This window comes from Colobus angolensis, unplaced genomic scaffold (assembly GCF_000951035.1).
Source record: "Colobus angolensis palliatus isolate OR3802 unplaced genomic scaffold, Cang.pa_1.0 Scaffold186, whole genome shotgun sequence".
NCBI lineage: Eukaryota > Metazoa > Chordata > Mammalia > Primates > Cercopithecidae > Colobus > Colobus angolensis.
This window is the reverse complement of record NW_012114999.1, coordinates 3,765,290-3,791,062: the sequence shown is the minus strand read 5'-3', so window position 1 is coordinate 3,791,062 and position 25,773 is coordinate 3,765,290. Positions and strand designations below refer to the sequence as shown.

The 25,773-nt window shown below is 43.9% G+C and overlaps 1 protein-coding gene across 8 annotated transcripts in view; it reads right to left on the bottom strand.

Moving 5' to 3' along the window:
• The window catches only part of SLC44A3 (solute carrier family 44, member 3), a 75,022-nt gene that overhangs the window by 43,321 nt on the left and 5,928 nt on the right, over nucleotides 1-25,773 (bottom strand). For 5 of the 8 annotated variants that reach the window (XM_011940026.1, XM_011940023.1, XM_011940024.1 and 2 more), the window contains 6 exons: nucleotides 24,340-24,476; nucleotides 23,404-23,497; nucleotides 14,201-14,361; nucleotides 11,947-12,036; nucleotides 9,768-9,892; nucleotides 6,428-6,614 (listed from right to left, as the gene is read on the bottom strand). In XM_011940026.1, the coding sequence (XP_011795416.1) occupies nucleotides 6,428-6,614; nucleotides 9,768-9,892; nucleotides 11,947-12,036; nucleotides 14,201-14,361; nucleotides 23,404-23,497; nucleotides 24,340-24,476 (794 nt within the window). The remainder of the gene's footprint in view (nucleotides 1-6,427; nucleotides 6,615-9,767; nucleotides 9,893-11,946; nucleotides 12,037-14,200; nucleotides 14,362-23,403; nucleotides 23,498-24,339; nucleotides 24,477-25,773) is intronic. The other 3 variants (XM_011940025.1, XM_011940028.1, XM_011940029.1) reach the window with 1 other exon arrangement.

Genomic DNA, 25,773 nt, shown 5'->3' with positions numbered 1-25,773 from the left:
CTTCTACCCTCCAAACTGGAAGAAAAGCTGTATCTCCAGCCTTTTTAACAGGGTCTGCACACAGTAAATATTTAATAAATATTTGTTGATTGAATGAATGAATGGATATATCTTCCTCAAGTAATGTATCTATTAAAGAGATTTGGAGACAATTTTCTAGAGATCTTCCTTGAGAGCATCAAAATAATCTGAAAGATATTCATAATGCAGTTAGCTGTAAGTCTGGATATTATTAGCAAAAGCTTTAAAGCATCTCAAAAGACTAAGGTGATATAATGATTGTTGCAGATGGCAGTTCCTTAAGGAAGGCAGTCCAGCTGGTTGGGATAATTCCCCAAGGGAAGCAGGCCTAATTTGGAGGGGTTCTACTTTCTAGCACATTCTGTGCACTGACCCAAGGGTCCTGCCAGCCCCAGTCTGCTGACACTCATCCTGCCTGTGTCTCGCACTAGCTTCGGCTTCTGCTCTGGTAGCATGAGGATTAGGAGAAAAGAGAGGAAAGTCTCATTGACAGGCAGCCTGCAATATATGAGCTCTTCATGTATCCATCTCATTTCACACCCATGACACTGATGTGATGTTACTCCCTGGGTCAGCACCCCTAACCGAATCCATTCAGGTATGGAACTGAGCTAAGAGACACAGAAAGAAAAAGGCATGGTCCTGGCCCTCACATGTTCTTCCTCTTGTGGGATGACAATACATCTTGCTTTATTGTTCATCGCACTTATACACTAAGGAATGCATATTTCCTTATTCACTGCCTCTCTGCCCACCCACTAGAATGTCAGGCCTGAAGAGCAGAACTGCTGTCTTGTTCACTGCTGTATCTCAAGTACCCAGGGCATGTAGTGTGACTCCAGGGCTGACAGGGCATACAATCTCATACAACAATGAGATAAATCATTGTTGAAAGAATGAAGAATATAAAATATGCAAGGAAAAAAACGGAGGAGAAATAGATCTAAGTATGGCTGATAAATTTATAGGAGATTTTCCGAGAAGCATAATACTCAAAACCAATCTTGAAGAATGACTAGTTTGAGGAAGCAGTTTAGGGGGAGAGTTGGGGTGAGAGGTGGGCAGGGGAGGGGATTCTAGAGGAAGATCCCAATAGGAGCAAAGGAATGGGGATGTACATGAAGACTGCTTTCCTTTGCACCTTCCCAAAGGGACCAGGAACTTCTGAAATGCAGGAGCTGTTACAGCTCTCTCCTGTGCAACCTCCCTTTACTCTTTTCCTAGAACAAGACTGGGCCACTAGCAGGCTTTTGCAAAACAACTTCAATTATCTTCTAGATCTCTAATAACTTAAAAAAACAGACAATTTTCTTTTAAATTGTGTTATTGAATGTGCCAGAGAAAGCAAAGAATAAACCGCAGAACTGAAGGTACTAGATGTTTCTTGGTCAACATTAATTCCTAATACAAAAAATACATATGGTTCCTTATTTGCAAAGCAAAGCTCTTGTCTCATCTCAGCCTCCTAACATCCTTGTGAGGCAACCTTACATCAGTTTTCCATTGCAAAAATGGCAAAAAGGAAGCACAGAGGCAGAGCCAGCCTGGGTTCCAGGTCATTTGATGGGAAACCTATGGAAAGCCTTCTGTCTGACCCTGCTGCCTCCTTTCCAAGCCCACCCCTTTGGGTATCCCAAGTACATGGTGTACGCTGTGTGCAGCCCTGTGATTAAATCTTCTAACAGTAGCACAGACCTGGAGGGAAGCCCCCACCCCTGCAAAAATCCAATATAGGTCTCTTCTACTGTACAGACTCTGGAGCTTCCAGACCATCTTAATGACCACTGGAGGTGACCAGGTCATCTGAGCTCTTTCCAACCCACCAGATTACCAAGATTACCACAGTTTTCACTTTTTCCTATTGGATTTTAGTAGTTCCTGTCATATTGCTGGTAACAGACAAATTCCAATGGACTAATAAATGTCATTGTTGGGTGGTGCAGGATGGAGTCTTGATAAGATCTGCTGAACAAAAAATCTCCAAACAAGTCGGAATTTGTCAACTAGTTAAGAGAATGATTAACGGTCATTAGAAAAATAGTACATCTGGGCAAAAATGATCAACCCAAGTTTGCTCCTATCTCTCTTTTTTTTTTTTTCTAATGCAGCAAAAAACAGTATTCATTCAGCCATCTGACACAACTTAAACAACTATTTGTGTGGCTCACACCTATAATCCCAACACCTTGGGAGGCCAAAGCGGGTGGACTGCTTGAGCCCAGGATTTCTAGACCAGCCTGGGCAACATGGCAAAATCCTGTCTCTACAAAAAAAGTACAAAAATTAGCTAGGCACAGTGGCATGTGCAGCCCCAGCTACTGGAGAGGCTGAGGTGGGAGGATCACTTGAGCCTGGAGGATGATGCTACACTTGAGCCTGAGCAACAGATTGAGGCCCTGTCTCAAGAAAAACAAACAAAACCAACAAAAACAACCATTTCCACACTGAGGACGCCCACACACAAAACCGGGCGCTAACTGAAGAGTGTGTCTGTTCCCCTGAAGCTGCCTGTGGGAGGTGGATTGAGACAATCGGGCACTGTGCAGCGGGCTCGCCACCCGACCACCTGGCGCCTCTTCACAACAGGTGAAAGCGGCTCGGAGTCCCTCTCAAGTGTTAGCTGGGGCATCTTCTGAAGATCAAAAAGTGATGCAGCTGCTGATCTGCCCAGCTGCAGAACCAGGCTCTCTGGCACTGGTGAAAAGGCCTCTGAGAACAAAGGGGACCCTGTGCACCTGGGTGGGCCACAGGCAGGTGGAAGGAGGGGACAGGTGATTTGGTTTCTATGATGCCTGACCCCAGCGGGGTGGCGGGGCGGGGGGGGTGGTGGCTCTGCGTGGCACCTTCTCTCCTGAAAAGCCTAAAATTGACCTGCTCATAGATGCCTCCCATAGGTCCGGGACACCCAGTTTCCTTTCCGGCCCCTCGATTGTTCTCGCTGTTTGCTGCTTGCACTGACAGTGAATTGTCACACTTCACTGCGTGATCCTGAGAGGTGGCTGCAGAATGACACACTACCTTCAGCCCTGAAGAATAACCTCCAGGTCTCTCTGCAGTAGAGGCCACTAAGCCCTGGGCCCAACCTAGGTCTAGGCTGGGGCACAGGCTGGCAGTTAAGGGGCACAGGCTGACAGTTCACGCCCAAGCCGGCCTTAGGGCTTGTTCCTCTCTGATTTCACTGGCCTGGGCTCTTCCCTTGACCCCTGTGGCCAGGTCCTCTCCTTGTGCTGTCTTGACCCCCGCTGCATCCCCCTTTGTCTCTTTCTGTATTTTCTGACCTGGCAATTTCCAGCCTGCCTTCTGAGAAGCCCTCCCTGACTCGCAGCATGGGTTACAGCCTTGTTTCGGTGCTCCCGCAGCTCCCCAGATTTCTCTAATCATCATATCCATCAACCTTCGCTGCAATCACACGTTTCATTGTTGGACCGTCCTGCTCGACTGTAAGTACTGAGGGCAGAGAGACGACCTCAATCTTGTTCCCTACCTCCCACTAGTGCCGTGCTCAGCACCTCATCCCCACAGTGCCCACCAAATACTTCTCAATTAAATTAAAACCATCCCTGCTCCAAAACATCATGGGGTCTAACCATAGACACAGTTCCCCTTACCCAGATTCACAGCCAACAGGAGCCCCCTGGCTGGACTGGCTGCACCGAAGGAGGCAGGAAGAGGAGGGTCCTTCACTGGTCCTGAGCCATATTTCCTAAGACCTCACTGTTTCTCTGGTGATTCTCTAGAGGCGAGGATACAAGTCCTACAGTGCCACTGCCCAGGGCCACTGCCACCACGTCCATCACACGTCATCCCCAGCTCGCTCTGGCTGTCAACCTCGAGCCCCAGACACATTATGGGCACAGCTCACATCCACTAGCCAACTGCTATGGTCCCCAATGAAGCTCAGCTTCATCCTGAGCAAATTTGAGGAGGCCTATTTTTATTTCCTAGCTTTCAATCTCAGATGCAAGGGAGGTGTAAGGTAGTGGAAAGAGCACAGGCTCTGTTCCAAAGCTCTGGAGTCACAGCACGTCATGCCTCCCAGCTGTATGACCTCGGACACATGACTTCCTCAGAACCTCAATTTTCCTGCCTGTAACTTGAGCATAACAATACCCACATCACATGGGGACTGTGATGCCTGGAGACAGAACATAAGAAAGCATCCATACAGAGATTTGAATCTAGGACATTTTCAACAAAGGTTTGTTTCACTTCATGCACCGGGGCCACTGCCCTTCCCTTCTGACCAGGGCTGAGCCCACTTCAAGCTCCCTTGAGGAAGACCATCCAATGCTGAGACTTCACCTGTCTCATGATATCTATTCTCCCCTCTTTTCTTGGTAATGGAACCTCTGATTTTTAAATGGTGTGTGGCTGCTGAAAATGAAACTACATTTCCTGGTGTCCCTTGCAGACAAGTGCTGCTATGTAACTGGGACCTGGCTGGTGAGGTGTGGGTGGAAGCGCCACCTGTGACTTCTGGGAGGGGCATGCTCGCTTTCCTCCCTGCCACCCTCAAGGTCGGAATAAGGCATGGCAGTGGGAGCCTGAGTGGCCGTTCACTATGAAGTGGAAGCAAGGGCAGAGGCTACGGAAGAAGAAAGCGGGTGCCTGAGTCCTTGAGCTCTAGGGAACTAGGCTGGAATGGATCCTCTCTGTGTGGACTTCGTCTGTGTGACAGAGAAATTACCTTACATCCTACTTTAGCCACTGTTGTTTTGAGTTTTATTTCACTCCCACACAAACCTCATTCTGATGGATTATACTCCTTTGACCAACGTTCCTCCCTGGGTAATTATCAGAAGTTCACTGCAGGCCTTCAGCGAGCTTCCAGGGAGCCCCCAGCAGAACAATGCCCCTATGCATCTCTGAAGGTGGAAACAGAGGCCTCCAAGGGCTGCATCTTCCAGGGAGCCTGCTGACTGTCTTGGCACTGTGGCCTCAGTTAGCTCCAGAGGAGAAGGAAGGGGACTGAGTTACTAAGAATCTATTACATAGCAGCTGTTCTTACTTATATAACTGGAGCCGGTAAAGGACAAGATAAACTTGAGAAAATGTTAAGGAATTGCATCAGCCTTGCTGCTTTGACATCAGCTGTGGTCCTTATAGGTCTGGTGACAGTCTCAGGAAGCCACTTACTCTTTTGTACTTGCATCCATGTGTACTGAATTTGGGTCTTAAGAAAATCAAAGAGGAGTTAGAAGAGATCTAGACAGTGCCACTCAAAGTGTGGTCCACAGACAAGCTGTCTGACCTCACATTGTTAGTGAGATAAACAGCTTGTGCCAGAATGTAGATCAACTGCATCACTAAGCACATTGTTTCTCAGCTGACATTGTTTTTTCCATAGCAAGACTTTCTCAATGAAGGAAGCAATGGATTGATGTCCATTCTAGCTAAGCTCCTTATCTGGCTTTAGACTGCACTCTGAATAGTGCTGCTTTAGAATATGGTTGCCCTGTTATGGAGCTTTACAAAAACATATACTAGGTCCCACCCCAAATGATGTGAATCAGAATCTCTGAGGCTGGGGCCCAGATAACTGCATTTTAATAAAGCACCAAAGCCGATTCTGAGGAATAGCCCAGGTGAAGAACGACTAAGTGGATATGAAAAAAGGATGGAGGAGAGAATCTTGTCTTTTCAGGACCAAGGCATGTGAACTATGAGTTTGCTTTAAACGTACACTGGCTCTGCTGGGCATAACACATTTTTTTTTTTTCTTTTGAGACGGAGTCTTGCTCTGTCACCCAGGCTGGAGGGCAGTGGCATGATCTTGGCTCACTGCACGCTCCACCTCCCAGGTTCAAGCAATTATCCTGCCTCAGCCTCCCAAGCAGCTGGGACTACAGACGCACGCCACCATGCCCAGCTAATTTTTGTATTTTTAGTAGAGACAGGGTTTCACCATGTTGGTCAGGCTGGTCTCAAACTCCTGACCTCATGATCTACCCACCTCAGCCTACCAAAGTGCTGGGATTACAGGCATGAGCCGCAGCGCCTGGCCACATAACACATTTTTAATAGAGTCTTTCCTGGGTTCTTCTTTATCACCTACTGGTTTGATAGGGGTTGGCAAATTACCTTGGATAAAATTTATACCTGGAGACATCTGGTAACATTCTTACTATTGGCCTTTGTTCATATTGCAGTTTTTCCTAGAGCTTTCAGTCCTTACTGAATTTATTCTCTCATGAAACACAAACCCAGCTTCTTTAAAACCAATACAAAAGAGGTAAAAGAACTCCCCACTTTCCCCCATGACAGAGCTCCTAACACCATCACTGCTGTCGTCAGACACCTCTGGCTGAATGAGGGCTTTGGTGCCTACAGAAACAGGCTAATGGTTCCAAAATGGTCTTCTGTGTATGACTCCAAGGTGATGGAACCCACACCCACTGTCCCTTACCTGCAGTTCCCAGGCTCAGCAGCACAGCCACCCAGAGGACCCAGAAGAAAATGAGGATGGCAAATGTCCACAGTGGCTGGAACAGCAGGAAGGGAGCACTGCTGATGGCTTTATTTGTGATTTGGAAAAGCTCAACTGTCAATTTTATTCTCTTTCTGAGAACAAAAATCAAGACGAGCAGGACTGCCTGGTGAAAAAGGGGTTTGAGTAAATTACTTTCAAATAATGGAGAACTGGGTAGAGCTTAAAGCAAGCCCTAATATTATTATGACATCTCAGCAAACAGCTCTTTTAAGATACTCACTACTTTGTTATAGTTTTACAGGTGCATTCGCAAACACTAATTGAGCATCTAGTAAGTGCTGGCCCCTGGGATAGATCTTAATAAATATAATAGTGAACAAGACACAGTCCCTCCATAAAAGGCCTTGCAGTCTGGTCAGAGAAAAATATAAAATGAGAATAAGGTCTTCTAATGTCAAGGAACTGTCTTATATCCTCCCCTCCACATTCCACAGAACCCAAGATATTGCAAAAGGCAAGCAAATATGAGTATGAGGCAAAAAGACTCAAAGCCACCTTCTGTGCCTTCTTCTAGCGTTCCCTCCCTGCATATAAACATTTACATATCTCATATTAATGAAACAAACCATACTGCACTCCTCCAACCCCATCCAGCCACTGCCATCTCTTACTCCTTTCATGGCCGAGCTTCTTGGCTTGTCTACACCCATCATCTGTACTTCCATACTCCAACTCATTCTTCAACCACCTGCAAACATCCAGACCCCAACATACTTTTGAAATGGCTCTCCCTGAAGTCACTTCATGTGACCTCCTGAGTGTTAAATGCCATAGAAACATTCCAGGTCTTGCTTGACTTCAGTGTGGCATCAGATCCCTTGTCCACTCCTCTTTTCTCAAAACTTTTTCCTCCCTTGGCTTCCATGATCTTTCCTTTAGCTCTCCTACTTCTTTAATTGCTGCTTCTTAAGATCTTCTAGGGGTATCTCCTATTCCTCTGTGCTTTTAGCATCCTTCCTAGATGCTGACAACCTCCAAATAAAAACCTCCAGCCTCACTTTTCTCTAGGTGCTGGAAGAATAAGCACATCAGTTATTGACAAGGCCATGGATGTCCTACAGTATGTCAAACTCAATTTGTCCTGAATCAAATTCATTATCTTCACATTAGAACCTCCTCTTCCCCCTGTATTCTTTATCTCCACTGGCCCTAATTTTTCTGGACTCTCCAAGAGTAAGTTAGGTTCCCCTCTTCTGTGCTCCCACTTTATTCCACACTTACCCTACTGTACTATTTAACATATTCTATAAATGTTTTCTCATCTGAATCTCCTATTAGATTAGGCTCCTAGAGAGCAGGGCCTTTCTTATTGTCAAGGACTGGCAAAGTACCCAGCACAATCCCAATTACCTCTGGTTCAGTATCCTCAATACCTCTCATGCCATCCTTCCCTCTCTATTTCCACTGCTGATGCCATAGCTCGAGTCTCAGCCTCTTTCTTCTAGACCCCAATAACCTCATTAGCTTTCTGCATTTAACCTCCCTGACCCCATCCCCCCCCCCCAACTCAATCCCTCTTCCACTCCACAGCGAAGGAGACCTTTGGAAAGTGCAAAGACAAAAGACGGTGTTTCCCGGCTCAAAATCTGTCCAAGGCACCCCATTGCCTCTGAAGAAAGAACAAACCTATCATCACTGCAGATCAGGACCTTCCTGACATGACCCTCCCTGCACCTGCACCTCAGGCTTCCATCAAGGGAACTTCCTGCAAGTCACTCCCCTGCCCATGTGTCCTCATGCATGCTGTGCCCTTGGCCTGAGATGCTCTTTCTCTTCCAGCTGTGCTGGAGCATTTCTGCCCTCAACAGTCAAGTGGAGGAAAGACAGTCAGATGACAGTGGGATAAACTGTGCAGAAGCTGCTCCAGGATCTGGGAGCACAGCCTCCTGACCACGCAGGGAGGGGTGTCAGGAAAGGCCCCGCGAGACACCTAGAGAAGACCCTTCAGTTGTAAAGGCTGAGGAGGAACTCCCATCGGGCTTTTCTGAGGATGAGTGAACTAGCTCATCCAGCAACCGGGAATTGGTAAGAACTCATGACAAATGAACAGGAGGTAAGTTGGGACTCAATTCTGCCTTCTGGAGCAGCCCCTGTGCAGAACTCACGGACACAGGTGAAAACAGCCTCTCTGCTCACACGGCCTCCCCTCTCCCTAACCTTGCCCTGGCCCTGAGAGCTGGGGGGCATAAATGGTGCAGTGTGTAAACCCAAAGGGAGCCCTGTGGAGGATAGATGGAGGAACTGGACCCTTCCCAGCTCCCAGGCCTGCTCCGCTTCCCCCATGCCCAGCCTGGGGAATGCAGAAGCCTTTTCATCTCTAGCCTCCTTTGCAGACTCTGTTGAGTGTCCAGCCTGGTCCCTGCCTGAGGCAAGAGCAACCAAGTGCTTTACTTTATCGTACCCTTGCTCCCTGGCACATTTTATGTGAAGATCATAAACCCAAAACCTCACCGTGGAAAGGAGAAAATGTGAAAACTACCAAATATGGGAATAGAAGGATTTCCTATGAGAGAATTTTGTTGGTGTGAGAATCTGCATTTGCTGCAAGATTCAGTGTGTTTGTAGAAACCCCTGGCTGCAGCTGTTCCACAGAACAGTCAGTAACCAACACACCAGCAACGACGACTCTGGGTGACCTGAAGCCAGTGCAGGGCCTGCCCCAGGGCCTTGTGATTGTAGCCTTCCTAATGGCCCCTGGAGAGGGTCCTGAATGACATTTGGTTGCCAACCACTCACCGCCAGTAACTAATACCTGCTCCCTCAATATTCTAAGTTGGCCTGTTTTCAGCTAGAGAGTTCACTGAGGAGGCAGCAGGTTCTTTGAACACCAAAATAACCCAGTGGCCAGTGGGTTTGGAAACAAAGGGCTCTGTGTGCTAGAGGGCAGTGGGAGCTGAGCATACACTGGCAAAAGGAAACTGCTCCTCACAAACAGGGAATGGGAACCGCCATAAGCCTGCCTCCGCCCATCCACCATGCCCACCTTGTAGCCCCTCAGGGCTAAGAACAGTGCAACAACAGGGATAATACAGCAGTCTCTCGGAGGTGGCAGAAATGACTTGGGAAGAACTAAAACCTTTTTTTCTTATTTTCGGAGGGTTTTGATTTATTCCTATACAGTTATCTCAAATCCAAAGAAAGCACATTCTGAATCAAAAGAAAAACAAATTCTAGTTGTTTTTGGCTAGAATTCAATGATTTGGATTTCAGAGTTCTGGCTGGCTACCTGACCTACTGCTGGAAGAGCATTTCTTACCGTGATGCCTGTAGATACGATAGCAAACCCCAGCACACACTTCATATTTTCCCTTTCTGTGTCCAATTCTATGCTGAGGTCATTGGTATAGTCATAATACAGCCACCATAAGACACCGCAGACAACTAGAAAAGAGAACAGTAGCAGAGCTCAGGGCACGCGCCGTAAGATAACTTTTCCCCAGCACTCAGAATCATTCAGGGAAGTCCAGCCACTGCCCACTGGCTGTGTGGCGCTGCTCTGGCACAGGGTCCCAAATACTCAGACCCAACAGGCAACTGCTGCCCTCTGAAGAAGCTGGGCAGAGCCAGGGCAACCCATAGAGGACCCACAAGTTCCGGGATGATGCTTGTTTTGGGAGACCCAGGATGGTGACCCCAGAACACAGGCGCCTAACCCACAGGTTGGGTCTGGACACGAGCAGGAGGAAAACCCCATGGACAGGATGGTGAGAGGGACAATGCTAGAGCTCACTGTCTAAATGTTTTAAGCAAGCTCTGCTGGTGATAACTCCTGTGGGAGCCTGGATGCTGGCTGCTCACCCACAAAACTGGGCGAATTTACATGGCCTGTGGGAATCATGGAAGTCAGAAGCTCATTTGGAAGATGCCCTGATGTTGCAAGTACTCTACATTTAGGTAAGAAATACCACCTTATGCCATATCCACAGTAACTATAGGAAGGTTGGAGTGGACAGGAAGAAACCTCCCTCAGAAGTCATTGTGCCTGTCCTCCAACACAGGGCTACAGGGCTCCAAGTTGCTGAGGGCAGAGCTGATGACTCAGGGGAATGGAACATGACAATCATGTCAGTTTTTAAAAATTAAAATATAGTCATCACTGCATGATGATATTTGGATCAATAATGGACTGCATATATGATGGTGGTTCATGAGATTAATAATACTGTACTTTTCTGTGTTTAGATGTGTTTAGATACACAAATACTGACCATTCTGTTACAGCTGCCAACAGTATTCTGTACAGTTTAGCACGCTGTGCAGGTTGGTAGCCTAGGAGTAATAGGTTATACTATGTGCCCGGGTGTGTAGTAGGCTCTACCATCTAGGTTTGTGTAAGTGCACTCTATGGTGTTCACACAATGAGGAAATTGCTGAGTGATGCATTTCTCAGAACACATCCCTCCCCGTCATTAAGTCACCAATTGGTAAATGGCTGCTGCCTTGAGCCTCCTGTGTGCCCTTGTCCCTCAGACCTCTTTCCCAACAACTGCTGGTGAGATTCACAATCCAGCAATCGGGAGGGAAATATGGGCACAGTACAGAGTCTCTAGGACTCTGCTTCCACGCAGGCCTATGTGTCTTCTGGCTCGTCAGAGCCTTTGCATGACAACAGTGGGCACCCATGTGCCAATAGGTGAGGTGCACATTCAGAAGAAATCCTTTAAAATACTCCCAATGGGTACTGGGATTCTCTTTTAACGTTATGGATACAGGCTCACGCTATTGGAAAGTTCATCTCAGGGGCAGCATAGCATAGCAGAAAAAACAACAGATTTGGCTGGATGTGGTGACTCACGCCTGTAATCCCAGCACTTTGGGAGGCCAAGGTGGGCGGATCGCTTGAGCTCAGGAGTTGGAGACCAGCCTGGGCAACATGGCAAAACCCCATCTCTACAAAAAATACAAAAATTAGCTGGGTGTAGTGGCATGTGCCTGCAGTCCCAACTACTTGGGGGGCTGAGACAGGGGGATTACTTGAGCCCAGGAGGTTGAAGCTACAGTGAGCCACTTTCACGCCATGGCATTCCAGCCTGGGCAATAAAGTGAAAGCCTGTGAAGGAAGGATGGAAGAAAGGAAGGAAGGAAAGAAGGAGGGAAGGAGGGAAGGAGGGAAGGAAGGAAGGAAAGAAGGAGAGAAAGAGAGAAAGAGAAAGAGAAAGAAAGAGAAAGAAAGAGAAAGAAAGACAGAAAGAAAGACAGAAAGACAGAAAAAAAAAGAAAAGAAAAAAGATTGGTCATTAACTTTGCACTGTCTGTGAGACATAGCAACTCCCGTTGTCCTCCCTGGGGCCGAGATTTCTCATTTGTAAAGTGACGGGGCTAGATACTCTTTAAGACTCCATGTAGCTTAAAAATGCCAATGTTAAAGTTCTATACTTAATAGAAAGGCTTTTCATTTGATCAAAAAGAAATCAGTCAAGTAGAGAAATACTTACACAACAATCCCAAAATAACCAATGAAATGAAAATGTTAACCAGAAGGGTGGTGATGAATCTGAAGGTAAACATCATGGCCAAAGACAAGGCTGAAAAATTAAGCAAAACACATAAACCTCAATAGCAACAAAGGGTAGAGGAGATGATGGTAGCACTGCAATGACAAAGCCCCCCAGAACAGAACAGTGATGGCTGAGGATTTTATTCAAACCCTAAATATCTTGGGATATCTACTAAACACTAAATAAAAATAACAAGGTATATGTGGGGCAGTCTCTGACGCACCATTCAATCAAGTGTGGTAAGCCAGTCTCTGGAAGTCCTAGTATTCTTCTTAAAAATAAAAAAATTTTGGCTGGACGTGGTGGCTCATGCCTATAATCCCAGGACTTTGGGAGGCTGAGGCGGGTGGATCACCTGAGGTCAGGAATTTGAGAACAGCCTGGCCAACATGGCGAAACCTTGTCTCTACCAGAAATACAAAAAATTAGCCAGGCTTGGTGGCGGGCACCTGTAATCCCAGCTACTCGGGAGGCTGAGACACAAGAATTGCTTGAACCCCGGAGGCAGAGCTTACAGTGAGCCAAGATGGCGCCACTGCACGCCATCCTGGGCGACAGAGCAAGACTTTGTCTCAGCAAAAAGAAAGAAAAAGAAAAAAAATGTATAGCAATATTATTCTCAAATGCCCAAATCTTTTTTTCCTACAAGTTCAAATGAACCATTTAAAATTCTTATCACATGGGTGCAGCACACCAACATGGCACATGTATACATATGTAACAAACCTGCACCTTGTGCACATGTACCCTAGAACTTATAAAAAAAAAAAAAAAAAAAAAAAAAATCCTTATCACACTTAAATCTTTTGACTTTATTATGTAAAGTTCTGACTTTACATGTTCTAAGGTACTCTTATTAAATATGAAAGATTAATGTCTTTAAAATGAAGAATTTAAGATCCTAACCACGAAATAAGCTGTATGTCCTTTTTTTGACATAGGAAATTAGGATTGCATCTAGATCGGAGTTATGTTTAGTAAGGTGGGTTTTGGGATCACACAGATCTGGGTTTGAGTCTTAGTTCTGCCACCTCTTCTCCTAGGTGTGCAATACCAGCCAAGTTCTAAACCTCTCTAAGCCTCAGTTTCCTCTCCTACGAGTGGTACTGGGATTCTGAGGTTTTAATGAGTGAAGAATAAGTACAATGCCTGGCACAGTAAACGACAGCTGTTAATACCATTATGAATCTAATAAGTACATGACTATGTCCTTGCAGGGACGTTAGGTCATTCTATAAGATATCAGGAATAACCTGAGGTTTTTTTGTTATATATTGTAACCAAGCCAGTATTTGGGAGTCAAAGCATCTTGTTTGAGTCAACTGAAGTCATTTTCAGCCTAAATAAGAAGTCTGAAAGTCATAATGGTGACTAGTTAAATATCCCCAAGCATTTAGGAATTAGGAAACTTTTAGTAACGAAACTGTGGAAAACTCAATTTGTTAACTGTTAGAAATATGTTAATGTCTGACCAAAGAGTTTCTCTCAACCAACAGGTTGGGGGGCTGCCACTGGAAAGCAAGGAGACAACAGGCTCTTACCACTGACTAAAGGAGCGGAGTGTATTAACCTGTTCAAAAAGAAAGTTGGCTCTTGATTTCAGCCAACTGAAACATAGAAAATGGGAACTCAAACGGTCAAGAGTGGGTAGCTGCTTCCAGAAATGCCCAGAGAAGGCTCGAGGCCTTGACCTGTCCACAACCCAAAGCAGGTATGTTTCTTAGAGGAGCAGGATACAGCAGGCCCTTGCAGTCTGACTCCATTTAACGTGGATGCACACATGTCCTTGCCCTGCTCACCAAGCAGCCTTCTGATCTGGTTCACCTACAGGTGGAGGCATGTTGGGCCAGAAGACATGGTTTCTGGTCACCCTGACAGTTGTATTTTTCATGTCCCATCCACAAATTAGCAATCTGCTTTATATACCCATCCCCAGTGAGGAGCAGACACTAGGGCATGGTCAGTATATCAAGGCAACCCCACCCACTGAGGCTTACTGCCAGAGGGCCAGCTGTTCCTCTATTCTTATTGCCCCATCCCCCTTAAATCTGAAACACCGAAAATATCTATAAAAAAATACAAAGTTTTGTATTTAAATCAAGAGGCTAATTTTCATTGTACAACGTATAAAAGTGCTAGGAACTTTGGCATTCCATAAACAATTACTAAAATTAACTTAACTGAGAATTACCTAATGTGAGGATACACAGGCCAAGGATTGTATCTCTTCCTGACATGATTCCACTTAGAATTCGGTGGAGGGTGTCAACATCATTTATCCAAACAGATGCAAACAGGGAATAGCACTCAGGTGTTTGAGGGATGCATCGGTTAAATAAGGGAAATGACTTGCTAAAAATAGAAAAAAAAAAAACATGGCAAAAATGTTTATTTAATATTTAACTTTAAAAGATGTTTATTTAACATTCTCAATAACCAAAAATGCTTAAGAACTATAGTAATAGAGCGGGGCCCAGCATGCCATTTGCAGAGCACACCTTAGAAAGCCAGGCAAGTGTACTCTGCTGCATCGATTAGTGGATGTTCTGAATAGGAAGTTGATTATGGGGACCCACAGAAACCAAAAACCTAAACTTGGGGAGCAACATTTTAAAAAATAAAAATTGCATATATTTAAGATATACAAGGTGATGTTTTGACATATATAAACTTTGTGCAATGATTGCTACAGTTAAGCTAATGAACGTATCCATCAATTCCCATAGTTATCGTATTTTGAGAACACTGAAGATCTGTTGTATCAAATTTCAAATATATAATACAGTATTATGAACTATAGTCACCATGCTCTACTTTATGTATCTAGAATTTATTCACCCTACGTAACAGAAACTTGTATCCTTTGATCAACATCTCTCATTTCCCCTGCCCGCATCCCTGATAACCACTATTCTATTCTCTGTTTCCATGGATCTGACTTTTTTAGATTCCACATACAACTAGGAGCACGCATGGGATTTGCCCTTATGTACCTGATTTATTTCATTTAACATAATATCCTCTGCTTCATCCATGTTGTTGCAAATAGCAGGATTTCTTCTTTTTTAAGGCTAAATACTACTCTGTGGTATGTGTACATGTGCTACATTTTATTTATGGGGAACCACTTTTTTTTCTTTCTTTCTTTTTTTTTTTTTTTTGAGACAGGGTCTGGCTCTGTCGCCCACGCTGGAGTACAGTGGCTCGATCACGGGCCAGTGCAACCTCCGCCTCCAGGGCCCAAGCTATTCTCCCACCTCAGCTTCCTGAGTAGCTGAGACTACAGGCGTGTGCCACCACACCCAGCTAATTTTTGCATTTTTTGTAGAGACAGAGTTTCACCATGTTGCTCAGGCTGGGCAACATGAGCTCAAACGATCCACCCACCTTGACGTCCCAAAGTGTTGGGATTACAGGCATGAGCCACCGTGCCCAGTGGGAACCACATTTTTTACTCTCCTGTCTTAGCCCTTCTTAGAAACAAACTACCAACTCCAACAAAAGAACTTTATTTCTGTAAGGAACTATTAGAGATGTGAACTGGATGAGACAGAAGCCATGTTAATGACACTATTAGCTTCATTCTGTCCTGTTTAGGAAGGCATATATATGAGACTTGAGAGTCTTGCTATGAACAGTGGGTGCTCAACAAATGAATAGTAAATGTGTGATTGATGCTGCAGTTAACTGCCTTGGGTAGATGAGAAAGTTGGCCTTTTTTAGCCCCTTCCTGAAATGTAAAATAGCCGAGGAATATGCATTCTAATGAATCTTCATAAGGCCACTGATACCTTCACCGGGTCCTGTTTTTTCCATGAACCCCAAATGGTGGAAATAATCCCAACCAAAGAAGTGTCAAATTATCTAAAAAGCTGCTAAAAACCCAATCACCAATCATTTTGTGCAATGTATAAGAATGAAACAAAGGAGAACCCAAATGTTAACAAGATTTCATTGCCCTGAAGAAAAGAAATGGCTTTCCAAACGTCTAATGAAGCACAACATAGAACACATGGAAGAATCTTTCTCCAGAAGTCTCAATGTTACAGAAACAGTTCCTGAGTCACCGGATACTGGTTCAAGAGAAGAGTAACACAAAGAGTATTTTTTTAAATTATATTTTTGAAGGGGTAATACATTCACATGGCTTAAATTCCAAAAGGTACAAAAGAGCAAACAGCAAGAAATTGCCTTTCCTTGTCCCTGAGCTACTGAAGTACATTTCCTCACAGTCACCTATTGTTTTTGGTGTCCTGCAAACCATTCTAGAGACTTTTATTAGCATATGTAAGTATCATAGGAAGTTTAAATGGAATTTGCAGCTGAGCTCAAATATAATAAAAATTATACTCCAAAATGAGATGCCAGACTCCACCATTCAGGGCGTGCCAAAAAAGAGGTGGGAGAAAAGTGGTTGGATTGTTCTTAAACCCACATCCATTCTGAGAGCATAAAAGAGTTGGAAGTTGATAAGAAGAGCATTTTTTAAAATAAACTTTTAATTTCTGAATAATTTTAGAGTTACAAAAGAATTGCAACAATAGTAGAGGGTTCCTCTGTGTATCCTTCACTCACCTTCCCCTAACGTGAATGTCTTACCTAACCACAGTATATTTGTGAAAATTAAGATTTAACATTGGCACTAAACTACTAACTAAACTACAGCCTTTATTTGGATTTTACCATAACATCCTTTTTCCATTCCAGGATCCAATTCAGGATAGCACATGGCATTTGATTGTCACGTCTCCTCTTTGGTCATGACAGTTTATATTTTTTGTAGAGACAGAGTCTTGCTATGTTGCCCAAACCAGTCTTGAACTCCTGAGTTCAGGCCATCCTCCCACCTCTGCTCCCAAAGTGTTAGGATTACAGGTGTGAACCACTATGCCTGGACTGTGCCAAGTTTCTTAGTTTTTCCTTGTTTCTCGTGACCTTGACATTTCTGAAGATTCATAGTCAGGTATTTTGTAAAATGTCCCTAAATTAGTAGAATTTCTCTCATGTTTTCTCATGATTAGACTACAGTCAACAGGTCTTTGGGAGACTGCCACAGAGGTGAAGTGCCTTTCTCACCCTATCAGGGAGCATGACTACACTGGTGAAGTTGATCTTGATCACCAGGTTAAGGTGGTACCTGCCAGGTTTCTCCATGTAAAGTTGTTATTTTTCTCTTTTCCCTCTCTATTTCTTGGAAATGAGTCACTAAGGCTAGCCCAGTCTCAAAGGGAGGGAAATTCCACCTCTGAGAGGAAGAAGTAAAGATTTATCCCTTTCACCGGGCGCAGTGGCTCACACCTGTAATCCTAGCACTTTGGGAGGCCGAGGCGAGTGTATCACTTAAGGTCAGGATTTTGAGACGAGCCTGGCCAACATGGTGAAATCCCATATCTACTAAAAATACAAAAATTAGCTGGGCATGGTAGTGGGCACCTGTAATCCCAGCTACTCAGGAGGCTGAGGCAGGAGAATTGCTTGAACCCAGGAGGTATAGGTTGCAGTGAGCCGAGATCACACCACTGCACTCCAGCCCGGAAAACAAGAGCGAGACTCTGTTTCAAAAAAAAAAAAGATTTATCCCTTTCCCCCATTTATTTATTTATTCAATTATTTATTTATATCAGTATGGCCTCATGGACATTTATTCTTTTCTTCGGGTTGTAATCTGTAATTGTATTATTCAATCTATTCCAGTTTTGGCCACTACGAGGCATCTGTGTCCTTTTGACGAGACCCATTCTTTTTCTTTCTTGAGCACTTGCTGACTTTCTGATGCTAGAGGATGATACCAGGCGTAGTTGGTGTCTTCCTTATCCAGGTCCTAGAGCCTGATATTTCTCCAAAGAACCCTTGAAGACTGACGATTAGAAACCATGATCTGGGTATTGGGTATGGTGGGATATTACTGATTCTAGGTCTTATAATCGACTCTTGTATGTAGTTTCAGAATTGCTAACCATTATACTCTACTGTTTAGGGAATTTTAAAAAATGAAAAAAATGAAAACAATTGTTAACCAGTAGCTATGTGATAAACAAGTGTACTATCTGACGTACAATGTTTATGTACAGTTCCTTTTGTTTTTAGCTTACAGTATCTAGTCACAAAACTGTTTTCCAAAGTTACTCACATCAGCTCCTTCTTTGTAATTTGTTACCCTCTACACTCTTATCCTAAGATCTCCAGACATCTTGATTTTAATTTTTATTTGCATATAGTAAAATCCACTCTGCACAGGTGATGACAAGTGCAGAGAATCATTAGAAGAGTAATTTTGAAGAGCTGAATTTTTTTTTTTTTACTAGACCTGTCATATGACTCCATCCCCATTCCCAAGGGGAAGAGGGTGAAGGGTACTACTCCTAAGTCAGATGAGAAGGGTTTCATGGAAAACTCACAGAGTTTAGGGAATCCCGTGGCTTAAGGTCTGAGCCACCCCAAGAAATCTGGAGGGTGAGCAGCTTTAATAACAGAGCAGAGAGCTACAGCTGGGGAGTTAAGAGCCTCAGGGCGTTTGTCAGGGCAAAGGGTGCAGAGGGCTTCCTGGGGTCAAGTTGTGGGCTGCATGTGCACAAGTCCCAGTGACGGGACTTCTACAGGGCTAAGACAGCCCTCTGAGAAAGGCTCTCACATGACCAGCCAGAGCACAGATGCACTGGACTACATGAAAGGCACTGCAGCTGAAGGAGCCCCAAAGAACCCAAAACACGCTCATGAGGGAAAGAGCTGGCCAGGACATCTACCAAGCCCAGAGAATGCTGGTGCTAGTATCAGACAACTAAATGTGTTCCTGCTACTCTTTTCTTATCCTCACTTTTGCTGCACCAGCCCCTTAGACAAAACCTGTTTTAGCAAGCTGGGAGAGGAGGGGAGGAATAAACAGAGGAGAAGAACAGCTGACTACAACCTCCTTCCTGGACTGTGGCCTTCCCACTTGCTCCACGGCCAAGCATGCAGGAGACAGAAGTCTGAACCTCCAATCAAGTGAGAACTTTATCACATCAGGCTGAATATTTTTTAATTTTTAAAAAAAATTTTGAGAAAGGGTCTTGCTCTGTCACCAAGGCTGGAGTGCAGTGGCATGGTCACAGCTCACTACAACATCAAACTCCTGGGTTCAAGAGATCCTCCCACCTCAGCTTCAGCTAGGACTACAGTCATGTTCTACTATGCCAATCTAATTTTTAAATTTTTTGTAGAGACAAGGTCTCGTTATGTTGTCCAGGCTGGTCTTGAACTCCTGACCTCAAGCAATCCTACAGCCCTGGCCTCCCAAAATGTTGGGATTGTAGGCATGAGCCACTGTGCCTGGTCTGGGCTGAACATTTTAATTATTGAATTGAAAGCGTCTGTTACAACTTAAAGTGACTCAGTATATATTATCTAAAAGTTACCAGAGAAGCCTTGGAAATTGCCTGTGTTTTTATTCAGGGGCAGAAAAAACTAGTCCCACTGAATAAATTTAAAGAGACAGAGAAAGACAAAAATTAAATTGCTTTCTGACTACATCCTGTAAGTCATGTTTGATGTAATGGTTATACAAGCAAATATATACCTATATGTATATATTTATATGTTTATATATACTTATATTTTCCATTTTATGCAAAAGACAGTATACTGCAGACTGTTCTATTATTTGCCTTTTTTTTTTTTTTAACTTAATACACTTCAGAACGTAAGGAATTCCTCTTATTTTTACTGAGGCAAAATTTAGATACAATGAAATGCACTGATCTTAAACATAAAATTAGAGACTTTGATAAACATATACATCTATGCAACTGTCACTCCTTTCGAGATTTAGAATATTTCATTAGCTGGGCTAGGGATGCATCTTTTTTTTTAGATGGAATTTTGCTCTTGTCGCTCAGGCTGGAGTGCAATGGCACGGTCTTAGCTCACTGCAACCTCCACCTTCCAGGTTCAAGTGATTCTCCCGCCTCAGCCTCCCCAAGTAGCTGGGATTTCAGGTGCCTGCCACCACGCCCAGCTAATTTTTGTATTGTTAGTAGAGACAGGGTTTCATCATTGTTGGCCAAGCTGGTCCTGACCTCAGGTGATCTGCCCGCCTTGCCCTCCCAAAGTGCTGGGATTACAGATGTGAGCCACCATGTCTGGCTCACAGGGATGCATCTTTAGGCCATGGTCTGAGGTTTCTTCACTACTTCTGCTTTTCTTCTTCCCGTTAGCAAAGCCACTCAAACTTGCAGGAAGTCATTGGGCAAGCTGCCTGTATATTTAGATCACCATGTATATGGAATTCAGCTGAGCAAACCACGCAGTGATATGCGTGGGCACCTATGTAGGAGGGTAGAACTAGAATGTACTGGGGGGAAATATCCATGCCTTTTAGATTTGGAATACATAGGGGACTAAAACTACATTACCATGTTGAACACCAAAGTGAAAAAAGATCTATTTGCTTGTTATCTTCTGCAGTGCTTTTTCACTGCTCTTAAAAGCTCATACCTAGGTCCACAAACTTCTTGATATTTAGCCATTACTCTAAAAGGGTACGTTATACCTCACATGATCAACAGAGGAGGAAGAAACAATCAGTTCAGTCAAAAAGAGGTATTTAGAAAATATTCTTTGGCCCTATAGCCACCCTTCTCATGTTTTCCAGCTTTTCAGTCTTGGCACGGCTATTCCATGATAAATACGATCATTTTCACCTTAAACAAACACTTGCTTGGGCAGGAAAGGGGAATGGAGCCCTTGAGGCTATTTCTCTCTCTCTTTCATTCTGTCTAAAAAAGGCCACTCAGTCAAGGGTTTTGTCTTTAGTCGAAAAGTTAGTATTGGAAACACTTGCATTTAGGGTGAAAAGGACTAGGGCCGGCTTGAGAGTGAGAAGAAATGGTGCTGTTATGACACAGGGTATGGGGACTCTTTCTCCCAGCTTGATGTGAGTCTAGGAAGGCCACTCACCAGTCAAAATAAAACCAAGTTTTGACTCAAACATAAGGCGCTGCTTGGGTTTGAATGCCAGCTTTTCCATTTGCTGGGTGTACGACCTTAAACCTCTCTGCATCAGTTTTCTCAGTTGAAAGATACGGATGAAAACAATATCTACAATGTAGACGTTTTCTGGGGCCCAAATTATGTTAAGGATTTAGAAAAGTATCAAAAGCTCAATAAGTGTTTGCTATTATCATCATAAGTATCAAGATAGAAGCTTCCTGTGGAATTATGGTTGCCATCCCATTTATAGTAAGAGGAGAGTTTATCCAACTCTGGTTAAATTACAACCTTAAAAATTCCATTCTCTTTCAATGCCATCTGTAGTTACATCTACAGTTACAAATTGTGTTCTTAAAAAAGTCCTCTCCAAGTGCTAGAGAATTTTCCTTCCACCTACTACTAAAACATTCTAGTTTTTTTTTTTAATTGGGTACAGTATGTTTCATTAAGATGTGTTTATGATACTTATATTTTACCAGAATGTGAAGTATCATAAACACATTTACAATTACCAGAATTTTAAAATAAGATATTATAGGCCAGGCGCGGTGGCTCATGCCTGTAATCCCAGCGCTTTGGGAGGCCGAGGCAGGCGGATCATGAGGTCAAGAGATCAAGACCAGCCTGGCCAACATGGAGAAACCCCATCTCTACTAAAAATACAAAAATTAGCTGGGCGTGGTGGCATGTGCCTATAGTCCCAGCTACTTGGGAGGCTGAGGCAGGAGAATCGCTTGAACCTGGGAGATGGAGGTTGCAGTGAGCTGAGATCGCACCATTGCACTCCAGGCTGGGTGACAAGAGCAAGACTCTGTCTCAAAAAAAAAAAAAATTACAGAAACATGAAATGGGTATTCTCCTCAGCAAATAGTTCTCTCCTCCTTCAATTACTTACAACATGGAGTATTTATTTTAGAAAAGAATATCACAAAATGGCTATTTTCTGCCTTCGATGTGATTAAAACCTACTCAAGTCTTTTTGCGTTTGTGTGAGCACCTGCTAGATGAGCATTTTTCAAGCTTCACTTGCAACCAGTTAGAAGACTATGAAATACATTATTTTTTAAAAGGCAACAGAATAGTAACTAAGGGTGTGAATCATATGTAATAAGGGTAAAGGTTGCTTTGTGAGATTTCTCGTATTGTTTTATATACATAAGGACATATGAAGGTATGTGCATACAAGAGTTGGGATGTAATGAATTTCTTACTGTAAGTCCCAAACAAGAGTTCAATAAACACCATCCTAGAGGATTGGAATAATGCTTTGTTTTAATTAAATCATCATTATTTCTCAGGGATTTTTCAGAGAGGTCTCGTCTCCTACATTGTAAACATACTCACATCTTTCAAAAGAATGACAATTCAAAATCAATACAAGTTTTCCTTTAGTACATCTCAGCATCATGATGGTGGCAATAAATACTCACTGTATCTTTCCCCTTAGCCTTCTCAAAGGTATAAACATGTGCCATTCGCCATGGCAATGTAACCACTGCTCCATCATTACAACTTTATTCTACAAATATTTGTAAGGTGCCTACCATGTGCCAGGTACTACACTAATTTATAGGGGTGAATAAGACCTTGCAAGGAGCCCACCAAGTGTACTCTTGACAAGGACCTGTTTTCTGTTTTCACTGAGAAGAAAGGTGTGGTGCTCACTTGGCCTTGTCTATCTGGTCTGTTTCTTATGAAGATATCTAGAGCAATAAAAACTAACAAAGTCTGATTGTGATAAAAAGCCAAAAGTAAATGATTTATTTCTTTTTTTTTGAGACAGAGTCTCGCTCTGTCACCAGGCTGGAGTGTAGTGGCATGATCTCGGCTCACTGCAACCTCCACTTCCCAAGTTCAAACGATTCTTCTGCCTCAGCCTCCCAAGTAGCTGGGACTACAGGCATGCGCCACCACGCCCAGCTAATTTTTGTATTTTTAGTAAAGATGGGGATTCACTATGTTGGCCAGGATGGTCTCCATCTTCTGACCTTGTGATCTGCCTGCCTCCGTCTCCCAAAGTGCTGGGATTACAGGCATGAGCCACCATGCCCAGCCAAAGTAAATGATTTCTACTTTGCAATAAATAGTTGGAGTAGAAAAAAATACACACTAATTTATAAAGTCACCCTGTTAGTAATAGTTCATATGTTACTTCTTGCTAGCTCTAGTGTTCTTTGAAGACTACGTGTATTTTTATTGTTTGCTGAGTTTTCTCCTTATTTAGCCTGATTTCTAATCCACTGTCCACAGGCGTACTGCAAATAGTCCCGCCATGTTTTTATCCCTGGCTTCCATAGATTGTAAGCTCCCTGCAGGCAGGGGCTCTTCTGATATCTCCTTCTCACAATGCCTATAAGAGTAACAGATGCACACCAAGTACCCAGTAACTTTTGTTGAGGGTTAAGGAAAAAGTATGGAAGCTTTTACCTTGGAGGAACTGGTAGCCTGGGGCACAGTGAGTCTGCTTTTGGACTGTGGGTATAGTTGAAGGAATTCAAACTATAAACACACAGGAAAGACCCTGGAAGCAGAACACATAGACATTATACCATCTTCCCAGGTGAGTCAGTAAGGAAACCGCAGTCATGTTACCAAACCAGAAAGGAGAAAGAATCAGCTACAAGGTCTATGGGTGACAGAAACACAAAAAGAATAGTCATACAATCTGAGGTCTAGTGAAGGCCTCTCTTCCCTACTTTCTCTTCAAAACCCCAAATTCAAAACTAAAAGTTACATGATTGGTCCTAAAATAATCTGAAGCGTATTTGAAAACAGTTTCTTGTAGAAGCTTGATAGTTTAAACCTGGCTTTGCAAATAATTTCTAAAAATCTGGCAAACCATTTTTCAGGCAGATAAAATTCTAAACAGTGGACCCAGTACAAGGTATTTCAGTTATACAAATGCTTTTGGTACAACTTGTGATATGTCACTGCTCAGTGGAAGTATCTTTTAGCTCCGACAATCTCATGAAAAGACCTACTTGTCGGCAATTCAACCCACACCCTGCCCGTACATCTCTAGGATTGGATGTGCTCATGTGCATGGAGCTCTTTGACTTCCTTCTGACCCTGCCTTTGGTCCCAAATGTGGGCTGTGTCCTCTCTCTGTGGACAACCATTCCCCCACAGTGGCAGGGAGCATACATGGAACAGCTAGGGTGTCAGATAAATCCATACAGAACAAAAATAACCTGAACAAGCTCAAGAGAACATGCTTACGGCCTTTTCCACACAAGAGGCACTCACAAGGAAGTAAACCTTCCAGCTTTCCAGAGAAAGCAGGGTCAGGATAAATGATCTCATCTAAGTTCCCATAGCTTACCCTACCATGGGGAAAAGAATGAACCAGGCCTCAGTACCTACCACTGGTGTTTGCAAACAGCTGGACATCTTCCAGGGAGTCAAGCTGCTCTTCAGGGCAGCTGGATACACAGAGGGCCGTGCGGTCGAGCCGCATACCTTTGACTTTCAGGTTGCAGGAATTCATAAAGAACACGTGTCTAGGAAACAGATGAGACAGAAGAGTGTGTTAGAGCATTGCCTCTTCACTGGGCTTAATTGTGGGCCTTAAAAAATATCCACATGCTATCAAATGCAGGGATCACCCAGGCACACATTCATAATTGTTTCAGCGTAATTGAACACTTATTATGCCTACTGGCGGTCATCCGTGAGGCTGTACAGCTTGGGAATGATCCAAAAATGTTAACAAAACTTTATTTCTCCAGATTTAGTGTTTTCTGGGGGATAACACTAGGAGTTACCTGAGAAAATCTGAGGAAAATAAGCGATTGATTAAACTGTCCATTGATCACTAGATCAGGCCAATGCACAAACTATTCAATGGACTCCATGGAGAACACATTTGTACCTCAGAGTGTTCAAGTATGCTTCAGAGAATAACTGAACACAGGGAAGTGAGAATTGGAAAGGAGGGGCCAAGGCTGGGAACTAAAGGCTTGTCTTTCCCCCTTTCTCCCAGGTTGAGAGCCAGGACACTCAGGAGATCCCTTCTAGAGCTCCCCAGGAGCAGGGTAGAGCAGGGACAAGAACGAAACTGGTGTTGCCATCAGCAGGTTATGCACTAGCAGCCACAGCTTCCAGACCTTTGTGTACCACTTATCCAGGCTCCGAGACCCCAGGAATGGCAGAAGAAGACCCTGTAGGCTGTCCTCTATGGGAGAGACCTTGAGAAGCGGTCCCAGAAGATTTTTTTCCCCCCTGTTGGGGATGGGAGAAAGGTGGGTGCAAGAGGAGATGAGGAACAGATTTCCTCGGCTTGTGATATATATATATTTGAAAAAGTTTAAAAATTGTGTTAAAATATACATAAAATATACCATCTGAATCCCTTTTTTCTTTTTCTTTCTTTTTTTTTTTTTTCGAGACAGAGTCTCGCTCTGTCGCCCAGGCTGGAGTGCAATGGCCCAATCTTGGCTCACTGCAAGCTCCGCCTCCCAGGTTCAAGTGATTCTCCTGTGTCAGCCTTTGAGTAGCTGGGACTACAGGTGCCCACCACCACGCCTGGCTAATTTTTGTATTTCTAGTAGAGACGGGGTTTCACCATATTGGCCAGGTTGGTCTTGAACTCCTGACCTTGTAATCCATCCACCTTGGTGTTCCAAAGTGTTGGGATTATAGGCATGAGCCACCACACCCAGCCTCATCTGAATCTTTCTAAGTGTATAGTGACATTAGTACATTCACGTTGGGCTATCATCACCACCATTCATTCACAGAACTCATCTTCCCAAACTGAAATCTGTACCCATTAAACAAAAGGTTCCCACCCTCCTT